General features: G+C 35.9%; 4 protein-coding genes across 7 annotated transcripts in view; 2 read left to right on the top strand and 2 right to left on the bottom strand.

The window, feature by feature from the left end:
• The window catches only part of Pur-alpha (Purine-rich binding protein-alpha), a 14,631-nt gene extending 4,712 nt beyond the window's left edge, over positions 1–9,919 (top strand). Inside the window, exons 1-6 of one of the 3 annotated variants that reach the window (XM_011312782.1) lie at positions 1,223–1,537; positions 2,410–2,528; positions 2,983–3,085; positions 3,161–3,291; positions 3,477–3,704; positions 4,858–9,919. In XM_011312782.1, coding sequence (XP_011311084.1) covers positions 1,444–1,537; positions 2,410–2,528; positions 2,983–3,085; positions 3,161–3,291; positions 3,477–3,704; positions 4,858–5,097 — 915 coding nt within the window. In that variant the 5' untranslated portion in view covers positions 1,223–1,443 and the 3' untranslated portion in view covers positions 5,098–9,919. Of the gene's footprint in view, positions 1–1,222; positions 1,538–2,409; positions 2,529–2,982; positions 3,086–3,160; positions 3,292–3,476; positions 3,705–4,857 lie in introns of those variants that run through there. The other 2 variants (XM_011312784.1, XM_011312783.1) reach the window with 2 other exon arrangements.
• An 18-nt stretch (positions 9,920–9,937) lies between these two features.
• LOC105271313 (uncharacterized) lies at positions 9,938–11,295 on the bottom strand. The gene is made up of 2 exons (XM_011312778.1): positions 11,002–11,295; positions 9,938–10,787 (listed from the first exon to the last, which is right to left on the bottom strand). The coding sequence occupies exons 1-2, from the start codon at positions 11,209–11,211 to the stop codon at positions 9,975–9,977; spliced, it is 1,023 nt and encodes a 340-aa protein (XP_011311080.1). The 5' UTR covers positions 11,212–11,295; the 3' UTR covers positions 9,938–9,974.
• Positions 11,296–11,314: 19 nt separating this feature from the next.
• Vps15 (vacuolar protein sorting 15) lies at positions 11,315–18,441 on the top strand. Of its 2 annotated transcripts, XM_011312779.1 has the most exons (5): positions 11,315–11,597; positions 11,677–11,857; positions 12,246–12,389; positions 13,561–13,715; positions 13,923–18,441. In XM_011312779.1, the coding sequence occupies exons 1-5, from the start codon at positions 11,506–11,508 to the stop codon at positions 17,596–17,598; spliced, it is 4,248 nt and encodes a 1,415-aa protein (XP_011311081.1). In that variant the 5' UTR covers positions 11,315–11,505; the 3' UTR covers positions 17,599–18,441. The 2 variants fall into 2 exon arrangements, with proteins under 2 accessions (XP_011311081.1, XP_011311082.1); XM_011312780.1 differs by lacking the exon at positions 11,315–11,597 and having other exon boundaries at positions 11,774–11,861.
• Positions 18,042–21,687, bottom strand: Sec20 (vesicle transport protein Sec20; the record flags this gene model as incomplete). Its single annotated transcript, XM_011312781.1, is given in 4 exon segments — positions 18,042–19,326; positions 20,214–20,397; positions 20,920–21,334; positions 21,505–21,687. Coding segments are annotated over 4 exon segments (681 nt in total). The 3' UTR covers positions 18,042–19,325.

Genomic DNA, 21,687 nt, shown 5'->3' with positions numbered 1-21,687 from the left:
CCTTAATGAAAAATCATCAGAATGATATGATTCATCAGTCAATTTGATGTTTATTCAATAGGTTTTGAAAATTAATACAAAATATTTAGAATTTATCAAAGAGTAATAATGACAATATCGGGATAAAAGTTTCTATAGGGAGTCCATTTCTAGAATTTCAAGATAGAAAAGCATGAGAGCTACGAAATCCGTAAAATCTATTTATGAATAATGGAAATGGGAGACATAAATAATTATTTAATGCCGTGGATTAAACTTAAATTCTTTTATTCTTTAAATGGCACGAGGAAGAAAAACGCCTGTACTCTATGGATCTCTCCAGGAGACTAAAAACTAATCACAAAGACCTATTACAAAATTCGTCACCTAATGAAAGAACTCTCTGTTCTTTCTTCCTCAGAAATTTTGGTTTATGTTTATGTAGCCTCTCAAGTGACTTTCAGTCAACCTCCGTATCGACTCATTTTTGTAACGGTCAATTGGAAATAAAATAGACTCAATAATCCAACAATGAAAATATGATTGTCTCCCTTGAATTTCGAGAAATTGGATAAAAAGTGGTATGAGAGGAGACTGCATTTATCGATGTTTAGTTGGGGATAGTTTTGGCAAGAGAAATCCGTTGACTAAAATCTCAGACTCGAAATACTCGTGGATTCGGTGAAATCCCCTGGATAGTCAGCTGTCCGTGACGTCACAGGCTGTCTGACGAATCTGGAGTAGAAAAGGTGGGGGCTGTAGGAGGGACATATCACGTGGCCAAGTGTTAGCGTCACGTGGCGACAAAGTGGTAGCAAAAGGTGGGGTATAAAGCCATTTGGAGTCATCCGCACCGAGTTATTTCTCGCTGGAAAATCGTAAATTCCCTCCCACAAAGACATCCGCATCCCCGCGGATGGCATTCCACAGCCATGACGAGACATCTCCATGAATGATCCGTAATACCTACGTCATCGGTGATTTCGCGTTTGACGACAGACTCGATAGAGCCGATTCGATCGGTGAAATCGAAGGGGTATCCAGGGGAAATCATTGGAATGATTGGAAATGAGAGTCAGTACGGGAAAATCTGCATTGGATCATCGGGAGAGGGATAAAAAAAACGTGAAAACTCATGGAAGGGGAAAAGTGTATTGCAAACGCGATGTGTCATCGCGCTGACTACGCACGGCCATGCTTCACCACGTATACGGCATGACTATGATCCGGTCAAGTTAGTTTTGTCACTATCGCGATTCGTGAGAGATCGTTTGCCATGTGTCGAGAATCATCCGCAAGACATCACCAAATATTTTAAATCTTTTTCAAAAAACTATCCGTCAATATCGCGAGAAATCGGGAAATATCAAAAACGAACCGGCACATCCTAAAATTCCAATCATTCCTCTAGGAATCATCGCGATACATAAGAAATAGTCCTGATCAATCTGATGAATTTGAAAAATGCAAGGGGTAAAAGAGGATTTCGTGGCCCTGGAGATGACCAATGGCTGGGGTGAAGACACCATGGACAAGATCCAGTACTGGTATCCAGAAGGTGATTTTCATTGGATATTTATGAATATTCGGGGGGTTAGACGCGTGTTGTCCGCGTGGTAGCGTTTGCGCAAAAGTACTGTTGGAATATCTGCCCACGGAGCTCTCCCTCTTTGTGACTTGCCTCTCGTTAGATGCAGTTGTCATTGAGCTAGGTCAGGGTGCAGCAAAGTCGCGCAGCCAACTACAGGAATCGATGACACTTTTGTGAATTTATTTCAACCGTTAACTATCACTTGCGATTTTGATAAATCCACGGGGATGATACGGGTGGTGAAGATTGACCACTGGATTTATTCGAAATGGTGACTCGGGTGAAATTTCGGAAGGGCTGGAGGTAGGGATGGTACAGATGGAGATGACGGGATGACGGGATGACGATTGGTTGACCAACAACGGCTGGCCAACGCCAGTCGATTTAATTAGCGGTATCGGTTGGAAAGTGGTAACGAGGAAAATTCGTGGAGATATTGGTGAATCCAGTCGCCATGTTCAAGAGCAGAATATTTCAGGGCGATCTCAGCCCAGTGACCATTCAGGGCAGCATCCAGGCCAGTACGTAAATTGGGGGTCAATTATCAATTGTTGTTAGTTGGTGTTTATTCTGGGGATTACAATGGGTAACAGTGGGACATGGAAGATTTGAGGAGAGAGGGGGGGTCGTTGAACCCGGGCCGCAGCTGTTATTGATCGAGGACCAGCAACATGGCTCTCTGTCCTACTATTCCCCTGTCCTACCTCAAACTATTATCTTTGTTCACGTTTCTGGGGCAAGAAACAGCGGAGAGGGTCAATCTCCAGGGACTCGTACACCTTCTTTTCTTTTTTTTAGATGAATACTCATGTCTTCTTGTTTCGGATTTTTTTTTTCAGGCCAACATGGACAACAAAGTGAGCAGGAGCTCGCTACTAAAATGCTACAGATTCAGAGCAAGCGGTTCTACCTCGATGTCAAGCAGAACAGACGCGGAAGGTTCATCAAAGTCGCAGAGGTGAATTTTAGTTGAATTATCACTTTTTTCGTTGACTGTTTTACTTAGAGACAACTTGTTCATTTCAAATGACGGGGATTGATTGCTTTTGGCATTAAATTTTACACATTCAGAACTCAATTAATTAATTGATTGACTATTATTTTGTTGTATACGTAATTAGGAGTTTTATGGAAAATAGAAAGTTATTTTATTTCATAAAAGGAAAATTGGATTCTTCGAAATTATAGGAGAGAACTGGACGAAATATTCTTTACAGATTTTTTTTATAATCCGTCTATTATTTTTGAATAGAAAATAGAAAATGGCTTTATCTATCAAAAGAAAAATACAAGTCCTGAGAATTTAGGAGAAAAACAATTCGTGAATGGATTGATTGACTTTGTAATTAATTCAACTAATTTTTTACTGAATTAATTGATTGATTAATAATGGGTATTCATATTTTATCCAGATCGGAGCTGATGGCAGACGTAGTCAAATATTTTTAGCCCTAAGTACAGCGTCAGAATTTCGTGATCATCTCTCAACGTTTAGCGATTTCTACGCATCGCTAGGTAAGTCTTTTATTTTTACTCTCTTGCTTAAGGAGTTTGGGATTTTTTTTTGCTGAATGGAGATTTTGAGAACAGGTCCACCAAATCCGGAGAACGTACCGGACGATGGAAAGCTCAAATCCGAGATGATGGTGAAGGACAATAGGCGATATTACCTGGACCTCAAGGAAAATTCCCGTGGTCGTTTCCTGCGGGTGAGTTACCCTGTATGTACCAAACAATCTGAGTATGAAAAAAATTGTTTTTCTGTAGTTAATGAGGAATTTTTCGAGACAAGGTGATTTGTATCAGTTTTATTCATAAAAGCTCGGGAGTTTGATGGTTTGTTTTTTTTTTAATTTTTTTTTGTTGGAATTTATTTCTTGGGGTGAATGATGAATTGGTGTTGCAGGTGTCTCAGACGATAACACGAGGGGGACCTAGAACACAGATAGCAATACCTGCCCAGGGAATGATCGAATTCAGAGATGCTCTCACGGATCTTCTCGAGGAATTTGGCATCGATGATGGCGGATTCAAGGGGGATTTACCTGAGGGACGCTATATGCGCGTTGACAACAAAAACTTTTACTTTGATATTGGGCAGAACAATCGTGGAATCTACATGAGAATTTCAGAGGTAAATTTCGTGCTTTTTTAATTTAATTCGTCTGAATCTTCTGATATATTTATTCAGTATTTTTTGTAAATTCGATAGAAATATATCTAATAACTGGAATTAAAGTCCTGGGAATTAGACGAAATATTTTCTGCAGAAATTCATTATAATGTGATAATGGAAATATATATATTTTTTAGTTAGATAAATGGAATTTTGAATTTGAATAATTGTAATGAGTAATTCGATATGAAAGCTAAAGCAAGAATTTTTAAGATAATTTTTTGAACTGCGACTTTAAATAGAGAATAGGAAAATATTCTTGTCAGAATTGTGTTCCAATACTATAACAGTAATTTTATACTTTGTTATTTTGAAAATGGAATTTTAAATTTAAGGCCCGGGTGGACTATCTATCGAACGTCGACTTTTGTTTAAATTTCATCTTTTTAACTTGAAATATATTAAAATTTGGGATTGATTTTGGCTTGCGGGAAGCACTTGAATAGACATGAAAAACTTATGAAAAAAAAGAAGAAAAATTATTGAAGGGCGCTAAAGATCGATATTATTTAAAAGGGATTTACCAAGTTTGCTAAAAAATAATAAAAAATACCGAGTTTTAACTCTGAGTTTTGGATACCACCTCTTTAGCAGATTATAATCTCCTTCTTAAGCGTTGACTATTGTATAATTCAATTTAATGGGTACAGAGAAGGGTGTGTAAAAGGTCCAAAGACCATGCCTCTGACAATAAAGATTATTATTATTAATAATAATAACAATAAAATACGTAGCTTACTATTGCATCTTGCTGTCATTCAATATTCTAGAGAGCAATGGTAAGCTGCGTAATTTTTATTATTTTTTTGTAAACTGGGTAGATTCCTTTTAAACAATATCGCTCTTTAGCGCCCTTCAATAATTTTTCCTCTTTATTTTCATTATTTTTTTATAACCCTTCGAATAACTCCCGCATCACAAATTTGATCACAATATATTTTAGGCTAAAAAGATAAAATTTAAACAAAAGATAACATTCGATAGATAGTCCATCCGGGCCTTAATCTGGAACTAAAATTCATCGCACAATTTTATAAAGTAATTATTTTAGAAAAGGGTAGTTTAGATGGAATAGTTGTTATTTTTTTATTGAAAAATGTATTTTCTCCAGGTAAAAACAAACTTCAGAACGGCCATAACAGTGCCCGAGAAATCATGGTCTCGGTTTCGTGATATCTTCGCAGATTACTGTGAAAAAATGAAGGAAGGAGGTGGTGGTGTCAGTATGAGTGGAATGGGCCCGGGTAATGTAATGTCGGATGTCAAAGGATCAGGCAGTGGTCAGCAGGCCTCATCGCCATCTTCCTCACAGCCTAATCCGAATCCAAATTTAGATTCAAATTTGATCTGAAGTGAAAAAGGCTTTAACTTAACCAACAAATGAGAGGGAAAAAAGTAAAAAAAAAAAGGAAACCATTTAAAATCATAAAATTATTTTAAACAAAATCCATTGGACAAGATATAGAATGAGAAAAAAACTCGTGTACACGTCGTTAATATTTTCTTCGCCGTCATCATCATTGCCATCGCCATTCAATTCATCAACATTAACCAATTATTCATGACTCTATTGTTAAGAGTTAATCCCTTGATCTTTCACTTGCACCAGATTTTTTTGATCACGCACTATTAGTTTATTCCCTCGTACTTTTCCATGCCAATGAATAAATTTAAAACAAATTTAAATCGAATTAGAAATGTTGATCGTATGAATTAAATCGTTACGTTGAAACAATTTGAATTTGATCGTTAAGATTTTATGAATAACGAAAAAGAAAAACTATTGAATGTTATGAATGTTATTCGACATGGAGTTACGATTATAATTATTGCCATTATTTCGTTAATCTTGAGTTGAAAACTATTAATTGACTAATGAGGGCAGCTCTGTGAGGATAATGAATAAAAGGGACACCTTCTACCTCGACTCAGCAGATGAATTCACAATAAATACCAAATAAACCCCAACAAATTGAAACAGATAAAATGGCAGATGAACAGAAACGAGAAGAAAATTCGTGGGGCGAGTTTATTTCTGGTTAAATCGAACGAGAGAATTTGAAAAAAAAAAAATGACTACGCTTTCATTCTGCAATGCTGTGCTAATATCAACAATTTCAATAATGAAGTAATATGTAATTGGCGTTCCCATCCTATTGAACAAACGTCAACAACAGATAAATAATACGAGTGGAACGACGATTAAGTGTTTAAATAGTATTTCGCGCTGGTGCGGAATCCTTAATCATTAATTATTGATTAAAGTAGTTGAGGTGAATTGTAAATGCATTACAGATGGAAAAAAAAAGTGCTATTTAATTCGGAGCATGGACACAGCCCGTGCGTTATTAAAGATAAAAGAACAGATGAAAAGAAAACTAGAGAAAAAAAAAACTAATTAAAAGTAATAATACGAAAGGAGACGGTAAAAGGCGAAATGCAAATTTATTTATATTTTAGCTGTTTGAATTATTTCTATATATCTATTCCAATTAGATATTTCAATTTTTTGCATTCTCTTATTATACGTTTAATTCCCCTCCTTTTCTTTCCAAAAAATAAAATCAATCAATTTCGGCTGGTCTGAATTTATCTAGTATAGGAGAATATTAAAAAAAAATTCGATAAATATTAAATCATTCACAATAGGGACACATTATCTCGGTTAAGAGGTGATGATTAAGGGAATGAGAGATTAACGCATGTGTTTTGGCTTTGAGCCTCGGAGTAATTCAATCAATTGCCTGCCAATTAGTTTTGTCATTATTTCAAATAAATTCTCCCACTATTACAGATTGAACAAAAAATAATTCTCTTGAACTGTTACTTCCATTCACACAAATGTCCAATCTTCGTGTGTGTAATCCCTTTACAAACAATTGAAATTATTTATCCCTTATAACCCGAAGAGAAAAAATAATAATAATCCAAGCCAAGAGATGGTAATGAAGATGTGCATAATAGATAAAGAAAAATACTAGATAAAGTGATGAATGAAATAAAAGTGCAGGCATAGAGATATTTAAAAAAATGTTCACTGGCGCAGATGGTATGACACATTGTGATCTATATAAAATTAAAAAAAGCATCAACAAGTAGTAAATATTTAAGGTATATATATATTATATATATATGTTACGAATAAAACTTTAATGAAAGAAAAATGAGGAAATAATTGAGATATATTGAGACACGATTAAATCGATAAAACACCATACACAACGTACAGTTACACATTTGCGGTCTAGGGATCTCGCTGATTGTATACTAATTGAAAATGAGAAATAATCACACTGCACTGCACTGAGGTAACAAATTATTTTTTATGAGAATCCATTTAGTTGAGACAAGTGTGTATTGTATCCACGGTTACGGAATTTCTAGGCCATTCTCACTGGATTGTGATAATGATCACCAAATTGCTTGAGAGCATGATAATGTCAGACATGTCTGTGAATAAATTAAACTAATTGTTATTAATTTTCTTAAAATACTTGAAATTTTCTTAGCAAAAGAAATTAATGGAGTTTCTTAATATTCATAATTATTAATCGATTTTATTCAAGATTATAGACAACTTAACAATCCTCTAGAGCAATATAATTATGATCATCAACGCCTAGTCGGGATCCCCTGGAAAAGTAACATTTTTATTAAAATGCATACTTCTCTCAGAATAATGAATATTTGGGAGAATAATTTTTCTTGTCAGTGTGGAGTGATGGAATAGGAATTATAAAAAAATCAGAACAAAGAAAAGATATTGGAGATATTGGAGAACGATTGTACCGCAGAAGGAAAATAACGAGATGAACTTTAAAAATGTGAAAACAAGTGGACAACTACAAACGTACCTTTATCGCGGATATGACAAAGAGTAATAAAATACGTCTCAACTTGTGGAAAAAACTAATGAAAAATTGAGATGATGGAAAAAACGATACACGACGCTCCTGCCACGCAGCGAGTTCTTAGACAGCTTTAAGATTAATATTGATAAATTATAAGTAATAATTATTGAATAATAACGATGAACTTTCTATATGTTGAATCGTGTCTAGTGAGAGAAATGAATTAAATGATTAAAAGAAGATTTAATGTTAAAGTAATTATTCAATGGTAAAATGCTGAAGATTAATGATTGCTACGTTTTAATGATTAACAAGTGAATTTTATTTGTCACTTGGAACGATTAACGAATTTATTTTCCAAACTTCTCCCATTTGTTCCGTTCTCTTTCAGTTCTCTCATCTATTTTCGTAATTATGAGTTCAAAAAGTCGATAAAGATATCTAAAAAAAAACCCATAACAATAATGAAAAAAAAAAAAATGTCTGGATGTTTCGTTGGTTGTTTTACATAAATAATGTTACACGGTTGATGAATCGCCACCGTTTAGCCGATTAAAATGTTAAAGCGATGAAAAGTAAAAAAAATTATAAAAAACAATGAATAACTAACAAAAAAAAATGATTAAATCGTAGCCGAATAATTGCGATGGCTGTTTTTAACGCGTGGGGTTTCAATTACTTAACAATTTCATCGTTTGTCGTAACAATCAATCAATTTGTGCTACTGTCGCCACCGATATTCAATGAAATGCATAAAATCTATGAAAACAATATTAAATAATCCGTGGGAAGGAGATAAATCTATTTTCTCTATTATTGCTTCCCCACGCGCGTTAATTATAGAAAAGTAATGAATTGTTAAGTCGACTATTGTACGATTCAATGACTCGTTTGCCTGATAAACAATTCGCTGCCGAACCTAACGAATTTCTGCGATCTATTATAATCTCAAAGGAATATTATACCAATTAATTAATCTGAGTTATTATAATGATTATACACTGTGGTTTAATAGTATAATTTTTGAGCTTTCATTAAATTCTTGATTTCTCTATTGATTCATCTAGTCCCGAGCGTTTCACTTAGTTTTCTTTTCTTTCATTTCATCTAGCTAAGCTTTCGATTATTGCATTTTTTAATCTATTCATTAATTCTGTTCTGCTTCTGATGTACCGTGTCACAGTCAATAATAAGAAAAATTATATTAAGAAACACGAGAGACCACGAACGATATTAAAAATGAAAAACTATTAAATGTAGAATAAATTTTGGGAGAAAAGTTTGTAGATAAACTCGTGTGAGTGGATTTAATGAAATTTAATGAATTACACGCATTATATTTTACAATTTTATTCCCACGTTAAAATAATCAACGGAAAAATTCATGTATTTGCGCGACAGAAACAGTTCATCATTAGAAATAGCATTGGATATTTTGTTTTTTTCCCTGTTTGATGTAAGAAATTATAAAAAAAAAAGCTAACAGAGAATTTTTCTTTTATAATAATTTATCGTGTGTATATTTCTACCCTCCTACAAATATTCTCGTTGAAGCACTTCAATTCATTTGTTTGGGTTGTATCTATTGATCGGGGGACACGTAGAATTCGTTGGAATTTTATAAATAATTGGATAAAAAAATGATGGGAGATACCATTGAATGTGCAAGGATTCTGAGAGTAGAAAAGAATAGCACATCACTGCCATGTTCTTAAATTTCAAAAGAAAAATTAACTGAATATATAAAAACAATCGTCCCCCTCCCCAGTATCAATTATAATTGAATTTTTCAATTAATTTCGTACAACAAACTCGCTGCATTGAAGAATAAATAGGGAATAAATTTAGGTGCAAGAGCGTCGTGAGGACAATGCAAAGACGTATGAAATATATATATATATATACATATATATATATGTAAAAACAAAAAGAATTAATGAAGAGATAATTCGTAGCACGGTAGCATGAGTGTTCAAACGAAGAAGTAATTAACGATTAATTATCGAAGAATAAAAAAATCACGTTTCGTTTCCTCTGACAGCACACGATCGAGTTAAAAAAAAAAATGACAAAATTATGGCGATGGTAGCTATAGGCCTGAACTGTTTGTTAAATAAACAAAGAGAGAGGAAATCTTTAATTGGAGATAAATGTAAATGTACGCATGTGATTAATTCCCAATTGCACACGTACACTCAGAGCAGCAATGAGGAAAATTAACGATTAATTGATTACTATAAATAAAAAGAATTTAATGAGAAATATGTACTTTACTGGAAAATTGGGTGGAAAATAAAAGGCAGATCAATGGTTTTAGATAAATCGACTATTCGCCAATTGTTTTTTTTTTTTCTTCAATTTACATCTGTACGATTTATTAAATAAAATCTATGACGTAATTCGACAATTCCTCGAACCAATTTGGATAGTGTAGCATTAAAATTAATACTTGATCTGTATTTTTTAAGTACATGTTACTGAGTGAATCCAGAGTATATCTCTTTGAACTTTCAGTGTGATATTTACTGTCGATCCTCAGTAATGCCACGTAAGATTGCAAGTGCGTTGGGTACAGGTCGAGATTCATATTTTTAATATTGGACAGTACGTGTTTCAACACAAATTGAATGTAATCAATCATCAATAAAGGCAGATCACAGTGTACGAATAATTCTTTGAGAATGCTGGAGGCCAGTTGAAATAATTTCGATGACGAGGAAATTAAATTGATCATTTTCATAAAATTCTCTGAAGTGGACAATTCCTCTCTGGCTCTCAATCCCTCGAAATTCTCGAGGAAGTTATCGACGAGGGGTTTTTCAATTGATTCTTTGGCATTTATTATGTGGAGTTTATCAACGAGGCAGCATTCTAGTGCCAATTTGTCTCGATTGTTCAACGAGTCGTTCACAAAGTCCTCGGTCTCGTCGCAGACTAGCTGTAATGGATCTGCCCGCTCGAGGAAGCTTTTGAAGTGAGGAATGTACGTTGGTTTTTGCTTTGACAAATTCAACAGCAATTTACCTAATTTTATTAGACTCTTGGGGGAATGATTTTTTCTATGAAGGATTTCTCTGTTCATGTACTTATTGATGAGAGTGAGAATGAATTCCGCCATATTTTCACCCTGGGAAAATGTCGGATGAGCATGGAGTCCTAGTGGAGGTTGAATCCAGTCTCTCATTACCTCCTGCAATAAAAATTCTTCAGTAATTTCAAGGTAAAACACATTAATAATAATCAATACCTTTTTCAGAGAGCAGCTGACATTGCTCTACAAAAAAGGTAACAACAAAAGTTTCTTCTTCTTTCTTCGTTTAGGAAATATTTTTACTGAATATAGGGCAATATAGAATTTAAATGAAAGCTCTGAGTCCCTGGGATTGTTGATGGATTTAGCTCACAATTATCTGAATTCTTGCTGAATATCTCTGATAGGCATCTGGAGACACTTTGTAGGACAATAATTTGCTCAAGGAACTTGCAAGAGCCGAGATTGATGTATCGTCAAGCGCTGGAAAACTCTCCACGACTTTTTCAATATTTTTCATCTTTTTTAAATCCCTCGATCCACTGTCACTCTCGAATATTTTTAAGAGAATCTGTCGATCCATTTCGATTATTTCAATACTTCTTTTTTCCCTCTCGATATTTAAATTTGTTTACGAATTAGGTTATGAAATCATCAGGGAATTGAATTTCCGGTAGCAGCCGAATGAAAATTCGTCACTTCCGCTCTAGAATTTAGTCTCGTCGTTCAGGAAAAATATCAAACAGCTGATTCCAACCCTTCAAACCTCAATCTGCTGGAGAAAATCAATCACAACAATCATCACACGAGGATGATTTTACTCTCTTAAAATTCCATTGCTCAGCAAAAATCAATTGTGCAGCATTAGAAAGTCAAAATGGGTAATCACCTGGTGGGAATAGCTCCCAGTCAGATATTTCCTGTCGAGCACTATTTGACAGATCACAGCGATCTCCAGTTTGACATAAAGTGAGTGATTAAAAAAAAATCCAAGTGCTCTTTTCTGCAGGCCAAAGCAGTTTTAATGGCTTTTTTTATTTTTATGCAGTCTGGGGAGTACAAGATTCTTCAAAGTGGCTCGTGCTAGGAGCCAAGAGGGTCTGATTGTCGTCAAAGTTTTTGTCATTCATGATCCAACCCTGCCATTGTCAACCTACAAGGATAAACTCGAGGAAATCAGATCGAAATTAGCGTCTGCTGTCAACTGTCTACCATTTCAGAGAACCATAGTTGGTACCTATTTAGCTAAGATTTTAGGAGAGTGCGGGGTAATACGGTCATTATGTTTTTATCCAAATGGTGTAGCACCAATTATCTGACTGGCGAATGTCTTTCTTTGATCACAGAATAATTATAAAATAATAAGCACCTTGCGTTCATGTCACATTGATGCTTTCGACAGAAAATAATTTTTCTCATGACTTGATGAAATTATTACTCTAGTATGAAAAATATCGTTGAAGCTCAGGCAATTGAAATTTGAATAGTTATTCAAACAGATGAATATTATTAAAAGTTGAAAATTTAGAATGGAACTGCTTTTAATGGGACTTCATTACCTCAGGCTCTCCTAGTTGTATTGAGATTGTGTAAATTAATCCGTGGAATTTATTGAAGCTTACAGACAAGGCTGGATTTATTATGAGGGAATACGTCAAGTACTCGCTGTATGATAGAATCAGTACGAGACCCTTTTTGTCGATTATTGAGAAAAAGTGGATTACGTTCCAAGTTCTTTATGCACTTCATCAAGCACACAAGGTATGTCGGATTATTTCGTACTTTTGGATGGACATTTATCATTTTTGCTTTCGAATGCCCCATGTCGATCCATTGTGATCCAAAAAATTAGAATAATTAGAGTATGCCATTTTTGGAGGGTGTGCGTGGTACCACTTTTTCAAATTTCATTTCCGATTGGACGGTAATGTGTTCGTAAAGTTAGCTAATGTTTTTTCAATCTCAGTATTATTGAGCCTTAGTCATTGATTTTAATTGAAATACAATGCATTCATTAGTTTTGTGATTTTTCAATTTTTTTTTAAGGTGGTTGTCGCGCGACAGTCTCTGTAAAAAGTTTATCCGCTGTAAAAAGGGCCAGTTTAGAACACAATCTTTTAGCGGTATATAGTCTCACTTGATTGATTGCATTGTGCATGGATAGCTAAAGCATACCTATATATTTTCCATATTAACTATTTTCAATTATATAAATTTATGAATTTCCGATAATTATATTCCGTAAACCAAACGGTCAATCGATTTGATTTTTTTTTCTGTATTTCCTCCCACGATGTATATTCCACGTTTTTTTTTATTTCTGAAACTGTCGAGCCGTTGATTTTTAAAAAATTCTAATCGGCAAAACTCCATTTAAACACGTGTTAAATCACTCGAATTTCAAAAATTTATATCTCAAGTTCAAAACGGTCAATTGCAAACGGAAAAGGCTCATTTTGTTGCTAATTTTTTAAACTATTCAGCATAAAATTGTTAACGAAAACTGTCGAAAAAAAATTCTACGCGACAACAACCTTAAATGAGTTTTTCTCAGTAGCTGAAGAAAGAAGTTGATAGGTTGATTTTTAAAAATCAGAAAGCGCGTACAAATCTTTTTCTTCGGAAAACATAAAAATTGAAGTATCTCGAAATATTTATAGGGATATATATTCTTTATATGTATTCTAACTGATCTATGTGTAAAGCACATTGAGACGAGCATGAAAAATAATTTAGTTTATTCTTCCCCTTTCCTAAAATCTGACTTCGTCTTTTTATATTTTATACAATTTATCATAATTTCCAGGCAAAATTAGAAAATCGAAAAGTCGAACAATTGCAATGCTTGCAATGAAAAAATGTGAAATAGTTGTAGGATGGTTAAAAAAATTTACTGTAAAAACAATAATTAGTTTTTTGTTTTATTCAACAGTTTGGTGTCTGCCACGGCGATATAAAACTCGAGAATATAATGATAACCAGTTGGAACTGGGTTTTGTTGACTGATTTCGCAAGTTTCAAACCAACGTATTTACCTGAGGACAACCCAGCGGATTTCTCTTACTTCTTTGATACCTCTAGGAGGAGGTAAAGTATTAAAATCCAGATGCTTCCAAAATTCTGCAGAATTCCCTGACTATCAATCGTTCCTCTCCGAAAACTAACAAATTAAATAGAACACAAAGCTGTCATTCCGTAATGAATTATCCCGAAGTTTTCTAATTTCTGAAGGAAAAGCATGGCTTCAATAATTAACTGTGAAATTATTATTTCATCGATATTAATGAATTTTAGAACATGCTACATCGCCCCAGAGCGTTTCCTGAAGACTCTGTCCTCTGAACTGAGCAGTACACTCCTCCTCCCAGAGCAAGAGCTAAAAACCGGTGATCTCCATCCAACAATGGACATATTTTCAGCAGGATGTGCCCTAACAGAACTTTACAACGAGGGACACGCACCCTTCGACTTCTCCCAGCTGCTGGCTTACAGAAACAGCGAATACTCAGCTAGTAAACACCTAGACAAGATCGAGGATCCAGGAATCCGTGAATTACTAGCATCAATGCTAGAGAAAAATCCGAGTAATCGTAAAAGTGCAGAGATATATCTATCTCAAGCCCGAGGTAAAATCTTCCCCGAGTACTTCTACTCCTTTCTCCAATCGTACATGCTGATGTTTTCAGCAGCACCAATTCTCTCACCAGACGAGAAAATAAATCGTCTGAAAAAAGACATAGGTAATATTATAAATATAATCCTGAAGAGTGAAGAGGAGACAGAAGCAAAAAGAAAGAGCAGCGAGGAATCATCGACATGTGATAGCCCAAAGAAATCAGAGACTGAATTGAGTCGAGAGGATTCAGTCTGTCAAAGCGAGGATAATACGATGACAGAAGGAGACAGTGACCAGAGCTTCGATAGAGCGGAAACAAATCCAGAAATGAAGCTCTCGGAAAAGTCAAATGACTCCCTGGATGACGAGACCCCAAAGAAATCCAAAATAATTTCACCAGACAAACTCGAGGGACTGATCCTCATAACTCAACTCGTGACCTCTTGCATCCGAGGTCTCCACCACTCCCAATCGAAGCTCCAGAGCCTGGAAATTCTGTTGGAGCTCGCCGAGAATACCTCTGACGAGACAATTCTCGATCGAATTCTTCCGTACATCTTCCACCTAGTGCACGATCCAGCGCCTCGCGTTCGAGTCTCAGCAATTCACACACTGACAAAATGCCTGTACTTGGTGAAAACAATTCCCCCTACTGACGTCAATATATTCCCAGAGTACATCCTTCCAGGTCTGTCCCACATTACTCAGGACGATGCTGTCATAGTGCGTGCAGCTTATGCTGAAAATATCGCCCACTTAGCGCACATTGCACTCCGTTACCTCGAGAATGCACACCTGACAAATCCAGGGAACAAGGAAGGGCCCAAGCCAAATTACGATAGCGAACTTCAAACACTCCATGAGATGGTCCAGCAGTCAGTGTCAATGCTGCTGACAGACACCTCAAATCTCGTCAAGCATACCCTCATGGAGAATGGAATCAACAAGCTGTGTGTCTTCTTCGGTAAGCAGAAAGCCAATGACGTGCTCCTGAGTCACGTCATAACGTTCCTAAATGATAAAAAGGACGAACAATTACGTGGCTCTTTCTTCGAGTGCATCGTTGGAGTTGCTGTTTACGTTGGTTGGCACAGTAGTCCCATTCTGATGCCTCTACTCCAGCAGGGACTCACTGACCCTGAAGAGTTCGTTACGAAAAAAGCAATAAATGCCATGGCAACTCTCACAGAACTCGGTCTTCTCCACAAACCTGCGCTTTATCAACTTCTTGCTGAAGCTGTTGTCTTTCTGGTGCATCCCAATCTCTGGATCAGACACGCAACTGTTGGATTCATCGCTGCAGCTGCTAGAACTCTCAATTTAGTTGATGTCCAGTGTAAAGTTCAGGTTCTGATACAGCCGTATCTCAAGTACTCGTTAATTCAGATTGAGAAGGAAGTTCTCTTGCTTGAGGCTTTGGTCCAACCAATTCCTCGTGTTGTTTTCGATTCTGTGATAAAGTACAATGACATCAATGAGTTGATACGAGCCTTCGAGGAGAGGAAATCAGCTAGATCCAAGACTATCAGTGGTACAGTCCCTCAATACAGTGACTCCAGTACATCATTGAGGAATTTGTTTCGCAGATTGAATTCCGAATCGATGACTGAAATCGTTGAGGATCAGTTGTTGGCGATGAAGCAGCACTTGATTAAGATAAACAAGTATCGATTGGCTGGGGATACAAAGCAGAGTGCTATTAAATCAGCTAATGATGGTAAATTAGAATTGACAATGATGAAGGAGACGATACGCCACCACATCGTGATGCTTTATCCGGATGCTAAAGGGGAAATTGGAATGACTGGGTACAAGAAATTCGATAAAAGAACATCCGAGAGTACTCATTATTCTACAATGAATCAGGAATGGAGAACAATGTTTGCAGCTAATGAGACCAACCAAACGAGTTTGAAAATAAATGATATGAGCAACAGTGGCTCGAGCCCCAGTTCAATTCACGGTGGAGACATTCATCTGTCACCTCAGCAGTCTAGTTTAGCTGACATCAACAGCATAAACGATCACTCACTCCCCGAGAGATCATACATCCAGTACAGGTGTGCCCCGTGCAGATTGGAGTTACGTAAATTGACATACAGAAAACAGGAGCAGCATGGAGCTGCACTCAGAGCTCAGCATTGGGCTGACAATATGACGTGGCATGCTGGAACGAGACTTCTACCCAGTGGATGGAGGCCTCGAGGTGTCTCCGTTGCTTATCTCCATGAGCACAGAGCAGCTGTCAATCGTTTGGTGTCAATTCCTGATTCGGGATTGTTCGCCAGTTGTGCTGCTGATGGGTGTGTGAGGATTTGGGACGCCAGCAAGATGGAAGGGAGAAATATTGCTAATAGATCGAGGCAGACCTATGTCAATCGTGGAGGCCCACTGGTGGGATTGGCGGTTTGTGAGCAAGGACAGTCAATTGCTAGCTCAGCTAGCATGACTGGCTCGGTTTTTGTTCTCAGAATGGAGCCAAGTTCCAGCAAAATGACTCTCGTTAACTCCAGGCAGTTGGATCTCCAAGAAGAGGGATGTGCTGTTGATCTACAGTACCTGGACTCTGGATCACAATCTGTATTGATTTATGCCACTCTCTATGGATCACTCATTGGCTGGGACCTGAGGTGTCCTGGAATCGCCTGGAAGCTCGAGAATGACTTGAAACATGGAGTTATTACGTCCTTTTGTGTTAATAATTATCAGCAGTGGCTGGCACTTGGGACTAGCTCTGGTGTTCATATCTGTTGGGATTTGAGATTTCAGTTGCCTATCAGTAGCATCAAACATCCTATTGGGGCAAGAGTTAGGAAAGTTATCACTCATCCGACTGAACAGTCCTGGATTATTTCTGCTGTACAGGGGAATAATGAGATTTCCATGTGGAATCTCGAGACTGGCTTCAGGCAAACTGTCCTCTGGGCCTCTGGGGCACCACCTCTCAGTCATTCACAGGAGGGACACAGTGTCTGCTCCATGCATGCTGGTACTGTTGACAGGTCTGGATTCCTCTTGGCTGGGGGAACTGATATGAAACTCAGATACTGGGATCTCAATACTCCCAATGAGTCTCATGTCGCCTTGCCAGCTGCTAGTGATGTCATTGCATCGAATTCTTTGGTTTATGAGCAGAGGCTGATCGATGGAACAAATGTTGTCCAGGAAGTTCTGGCTGGAGGTGGACCCATTATTGGTCCAGGTGCTGGAAGGGTCCGGGTTACTGATGAAGCTGCTGTTCCATCCCTCGAAGCACCCATTTCTGGGCATCATGACACCATCTCGGCTGTTGCTATGTCCAATACCTGTATTTTAACTGGCAGCACTGATGGACTCATTCAAGTGTGGAAGTGATTTTTTATTTTAGATTTTTAAGGGAACACGTGGGAAAGAGTTGGCGGGGAAAATTCAGTGATTGTTCTCAGAGAATTCACAGAATTTCCTGTTAAAATTTTCAGGAAACATTTCATTTTTTCTCAAATTATTGAACAAAGTTGGATAAATCTGAGAATGGAAGGACAAATTGTTTTTAAATAAATTTATAAACGGACTTCGATATAATTAACTAGTCAAAGCACTAGGTTTTCCTGTTGGACTCTCCCATACAATCAGTGTCTGTACTTTTATAAATTAGTGTCTAAGGGCAGTATATACTTTAAGAAAATAAATTATTTTTATACGTATTAAAAAAGGCGAATCGTAAAAACTTTTGAGTGCACAATGTGCAATGAGGTATGTGTAGTCTTATGTAACGATTGAATTAAACAAATGATTAATTGAAGAATTGCGCTTCATGATAAAATTATGATTGTGTTTATTTATACATATATCTGATATATAAAATACGTACAGGAGCTGTACACAACGAACGTTTGGATTCATTAAATTATCCTTCCATAACTAGTCGAGCTAGCTACTTTACTTATTATTATTTCTATTATTCTTATTTCCTCTTTGCTACATTGGATGACATATTCAATGAGCTTGTATATGAAAATGAAATACATAAGTATTTATGTGGATAACAAAAATTACTGTGGATTTTATTTAAACGGAATTGCTATTATCATTAATAACTTTTCATCAAATCAAATTGGATAATCCGAATAGTACTATAAAGTGCTCGCTGAGATCTATTAAATAATATACAATGTTATTTTAATAAATTACATCTATAGTGAAAAGTGGAAAAAAAAATAACGAAATCTAGACAATTAATGTCATTTCAATAATTAAAAAATGTTCTTAAAGTGGTATATGCAAATAGCTATTTATTTAAATTTTTTGCAGCTTGTTTAATAATATTTCAAGTGAGTACATAACACAGTACCTCAATAATGCGAGAGAGAAATTAATGTTGTAAAATGGAAGAAAAAAGACGCATTCCCCCGCGTATAATTTACTTATGGATAAAGAATAATTATTACAAGTGTCTTGTAGACTCCACGTAAATAATTAATAAGGACAAGGTGCTAATGCTGGATACGGTATTTGTCCTGGGAATGCGTAGCCATTTGGATTTATCGTGTTGCAGATCTCTTTCCATCGTTCTTTCCCATTTTTTCCATGACGACTGCGTCTCGTCTCAGCTCTCCGTTGTGGATATGGGATTAATATTTCCTCCAGCCATGGAGCACTCAAAACACACGTGATGACGAACAAGAGCAGAACAATAATTGTCTTCATTTTTTAAAACAAAATTTTACAACTTTTGTAATTGTTTATGGAATTATTTTGAGGTGAAACTTGTTGGGAATTTTAGATGCGAATGACGAAGTGCAGAAGTCTCTCAGTCTTTTATATCACAGCCCTAGTCAACTCCAGGGACAAAAGACGAGGAAAAATATCCCGGGATAAAAGTTTATAGCCGAGCAAAACAATTCTTTCAGTCGTTCTTTAATTCTGCCATATGAATTCTTAAATATATCTCTGTCATCGTGAATTGCTGATGAGATTATTTTATCCTGACTCTTCACTCTTCATCTTAATAAACGCGACGAGAATGTGTTTATATTTCACTCTTGTTCCCTTGCTCTTTGTTATCGAACTAAAGACGTCATCATTTCTGCAAAAATCCCCGATCTGAAAATAATGACTTCAGTGATTCTAAATTGATGCTATCGTTTTTTTATCTCTAGAAACCGGAATGAAACAATTGGAGAATCGCCCTTCCCCTCCCTACGTAATAGTTATTGTTACTAATAAATTAATTCAGTCATTTACAATCATCTTAAAATTTCCATAAAATCTTATTGAAATATTTTCTTCACACATAATCGAATGAATTTGGAAGATAATGCAGAATGGAAAACGAAATAGGTGAAAAAGTCAGGAAGCCTACTTTCAGAAAAATTCATGGAAAACACTAAATTTTGGACAATCATCAGAAAATTATATGAAGGTACATAGCTATGGTAATTATCTTCTACTTTCAACAGTACAGTATCAAAACTATTATTTTAAACTCACGAAGAATTCAAGAGACGTAAAAAATCTGGCGACAGGTCGAGATTTCAAATATTCTCACAGTACGAATGTCAGCGAATCTTTTTTATATATCGATACAACAATTTTTCTATTATTCTCATCTTATAATCGACTGGAAAAGATCGGACAACATTTTCTAAGCCATCATTGGTATTTCATGTTTTTCCTTCAGTTGTCGTGAAAACACGGATTTTTGAAAAACTTAAAAAATTATAAAAATCGATAAATTAATTGAATTTTAATTAATATCGACTAGAGCTAAAAGATATTTACATATGAGAAGAAAAAGAGGATTTAATTTCACGGATACATTACGAAAAATGTTAGTTATCTGTCTCGAAAATTAGAACAAGCATGAGTAGCTGCTAAAAAATCATTCAATTGAAATAGGCGATAATTAAAATTAGGTCAGGGTAAAAAAACATCGAGATCACAGAGGCCAAGGGCTCTTATCACATATACATCATTTAATCTTTCCTCACCAAATCCTCTTCTGAATGATATAAAACACACAAGCGAGAAAAAAAGCGAATGCCAGAGCAAGGAGAGCCTTGTCTGTAACTTCTCGTCTTCCATATTTTCCCAGGAGCTTTCCCGATTGAACAATCGCCTGTTGTTGGTGCTCTAGCTCTTCTTTGGTGCCAGTGACTTTATCTGAAGACGTCACTGTAAGACCAAAAGAAAATGTTAACACAAAACGTCTAGTTATTATACATTAGATGCTAGGGTAATATGGACACCCATTAAAAATTGTAGCAATCCAAATTTTTTTTCTTTTTTCTATGACTTAAGTATTTAGCCATTAACCCATTGATAGAGCATCAAGTGGAATTTCTCCAAAAATAAAAATAAAAAGAATCGTTAATAACGCAAAAAAATGGTTGATAAAAATGTAAATGATTGAATAGATTTGATAAAATAAATTGTAATTGGCTGTACTCCAACGATATGTTTAATACTAAATTTATAAGATAAGATGGTTGAACGAAAAAGAAATGATTCCCTTTGAAAGTATCAATATGGAACTGAATCTGATAATAATTAAATGATTTTCAAGAAAGGGCTTATCATTTTAGCTAGTCACTTTGTGATCCGAGAAAAACATTGGACAGTCTTAATTGTAGCTGTGAGAATTTAAATAAAAACATGTCTATATTACCCCACACTATCCTATCACTAAATACTAACAGAGAGTGTCAAGGGTATCAGCACTTCGTTGATTGGTTTCAGCTAGTGTTCTTGAAATACTGAGAAGCCTATCAGTAGCTTTGTTTGCTGTATCAGCAAAACCCTGGCGATCTCTCCTCTTCCTCAGTATCATCTCCTGCTCCTCTGATGTTGTCAGCAATTCCTCTCTAGCCATTTTATCAATCACACACGCACCTACAATATTGGCTTTCTTGAAAGCTGCCAGAGCCATTGATAATTGACTCTTTCTGTCCTCAACTTCCAGCAATAATTCGGCTTTTCGTTTAGCGTTTATCTCGGTCTCTGCTAAATTCGATAGGCTCTCGATGCTATTTCTCAATTTTGATATTCTTGATCGGCCCTCGGCATTCAATTCGTTTAGAAGCTCCAGAGGCCCTGTGCATTGCTGGATGTCCTGGAAAAATTCGTGAGAAAATTGTTCGGTCAGGGACTAGTTCCGAGAAGATATTCTATTGTTGATTTTTCAAATCATCAAATTTAGTGATATCTTCTTTTTATTTTGGGGATTAAAATTCGATTGAGGTTAGATCGTTGGAATTTTATGATAACTGTTTTGATTTTTACTTGAATCGATGCTGCAACTTCTAGATGATTTTTCACTATTTCTCGACGAATTAGGCTTATGGCTGGATCTGTTCTGTCCATTTTTTTACTTTTTCTTACTATTTTTTCCAAGGACTTGTTGGACGCTCTAACTGCTTTGCGTGAACAAATTAGTTAACTGTTGACAAAAAAAATTCACGAGTA

The sequence above is a fragment of the Fopius arisanus genome, unplaced genomic scaffold, assembly GCF_000806365.1.
Source record: "Fopius arisanus strain USDA-PBARC FA_bdor unplaced genomic scaffold, ASM80636v1 scaffold00107, whole genome shotgun sequence".
Taxonomy (NCBI): domain Eukaryota; kingdom Metazoa; phylum Arthropoda; class Insecta; order Hymenoptera; family Braconidae; genus Fopius; species Fopius arisanus.
Note: the sequence above shows the minus strand (reverse complement) of the source record. Positions and strands in the feature narration are given on the sequence as shown.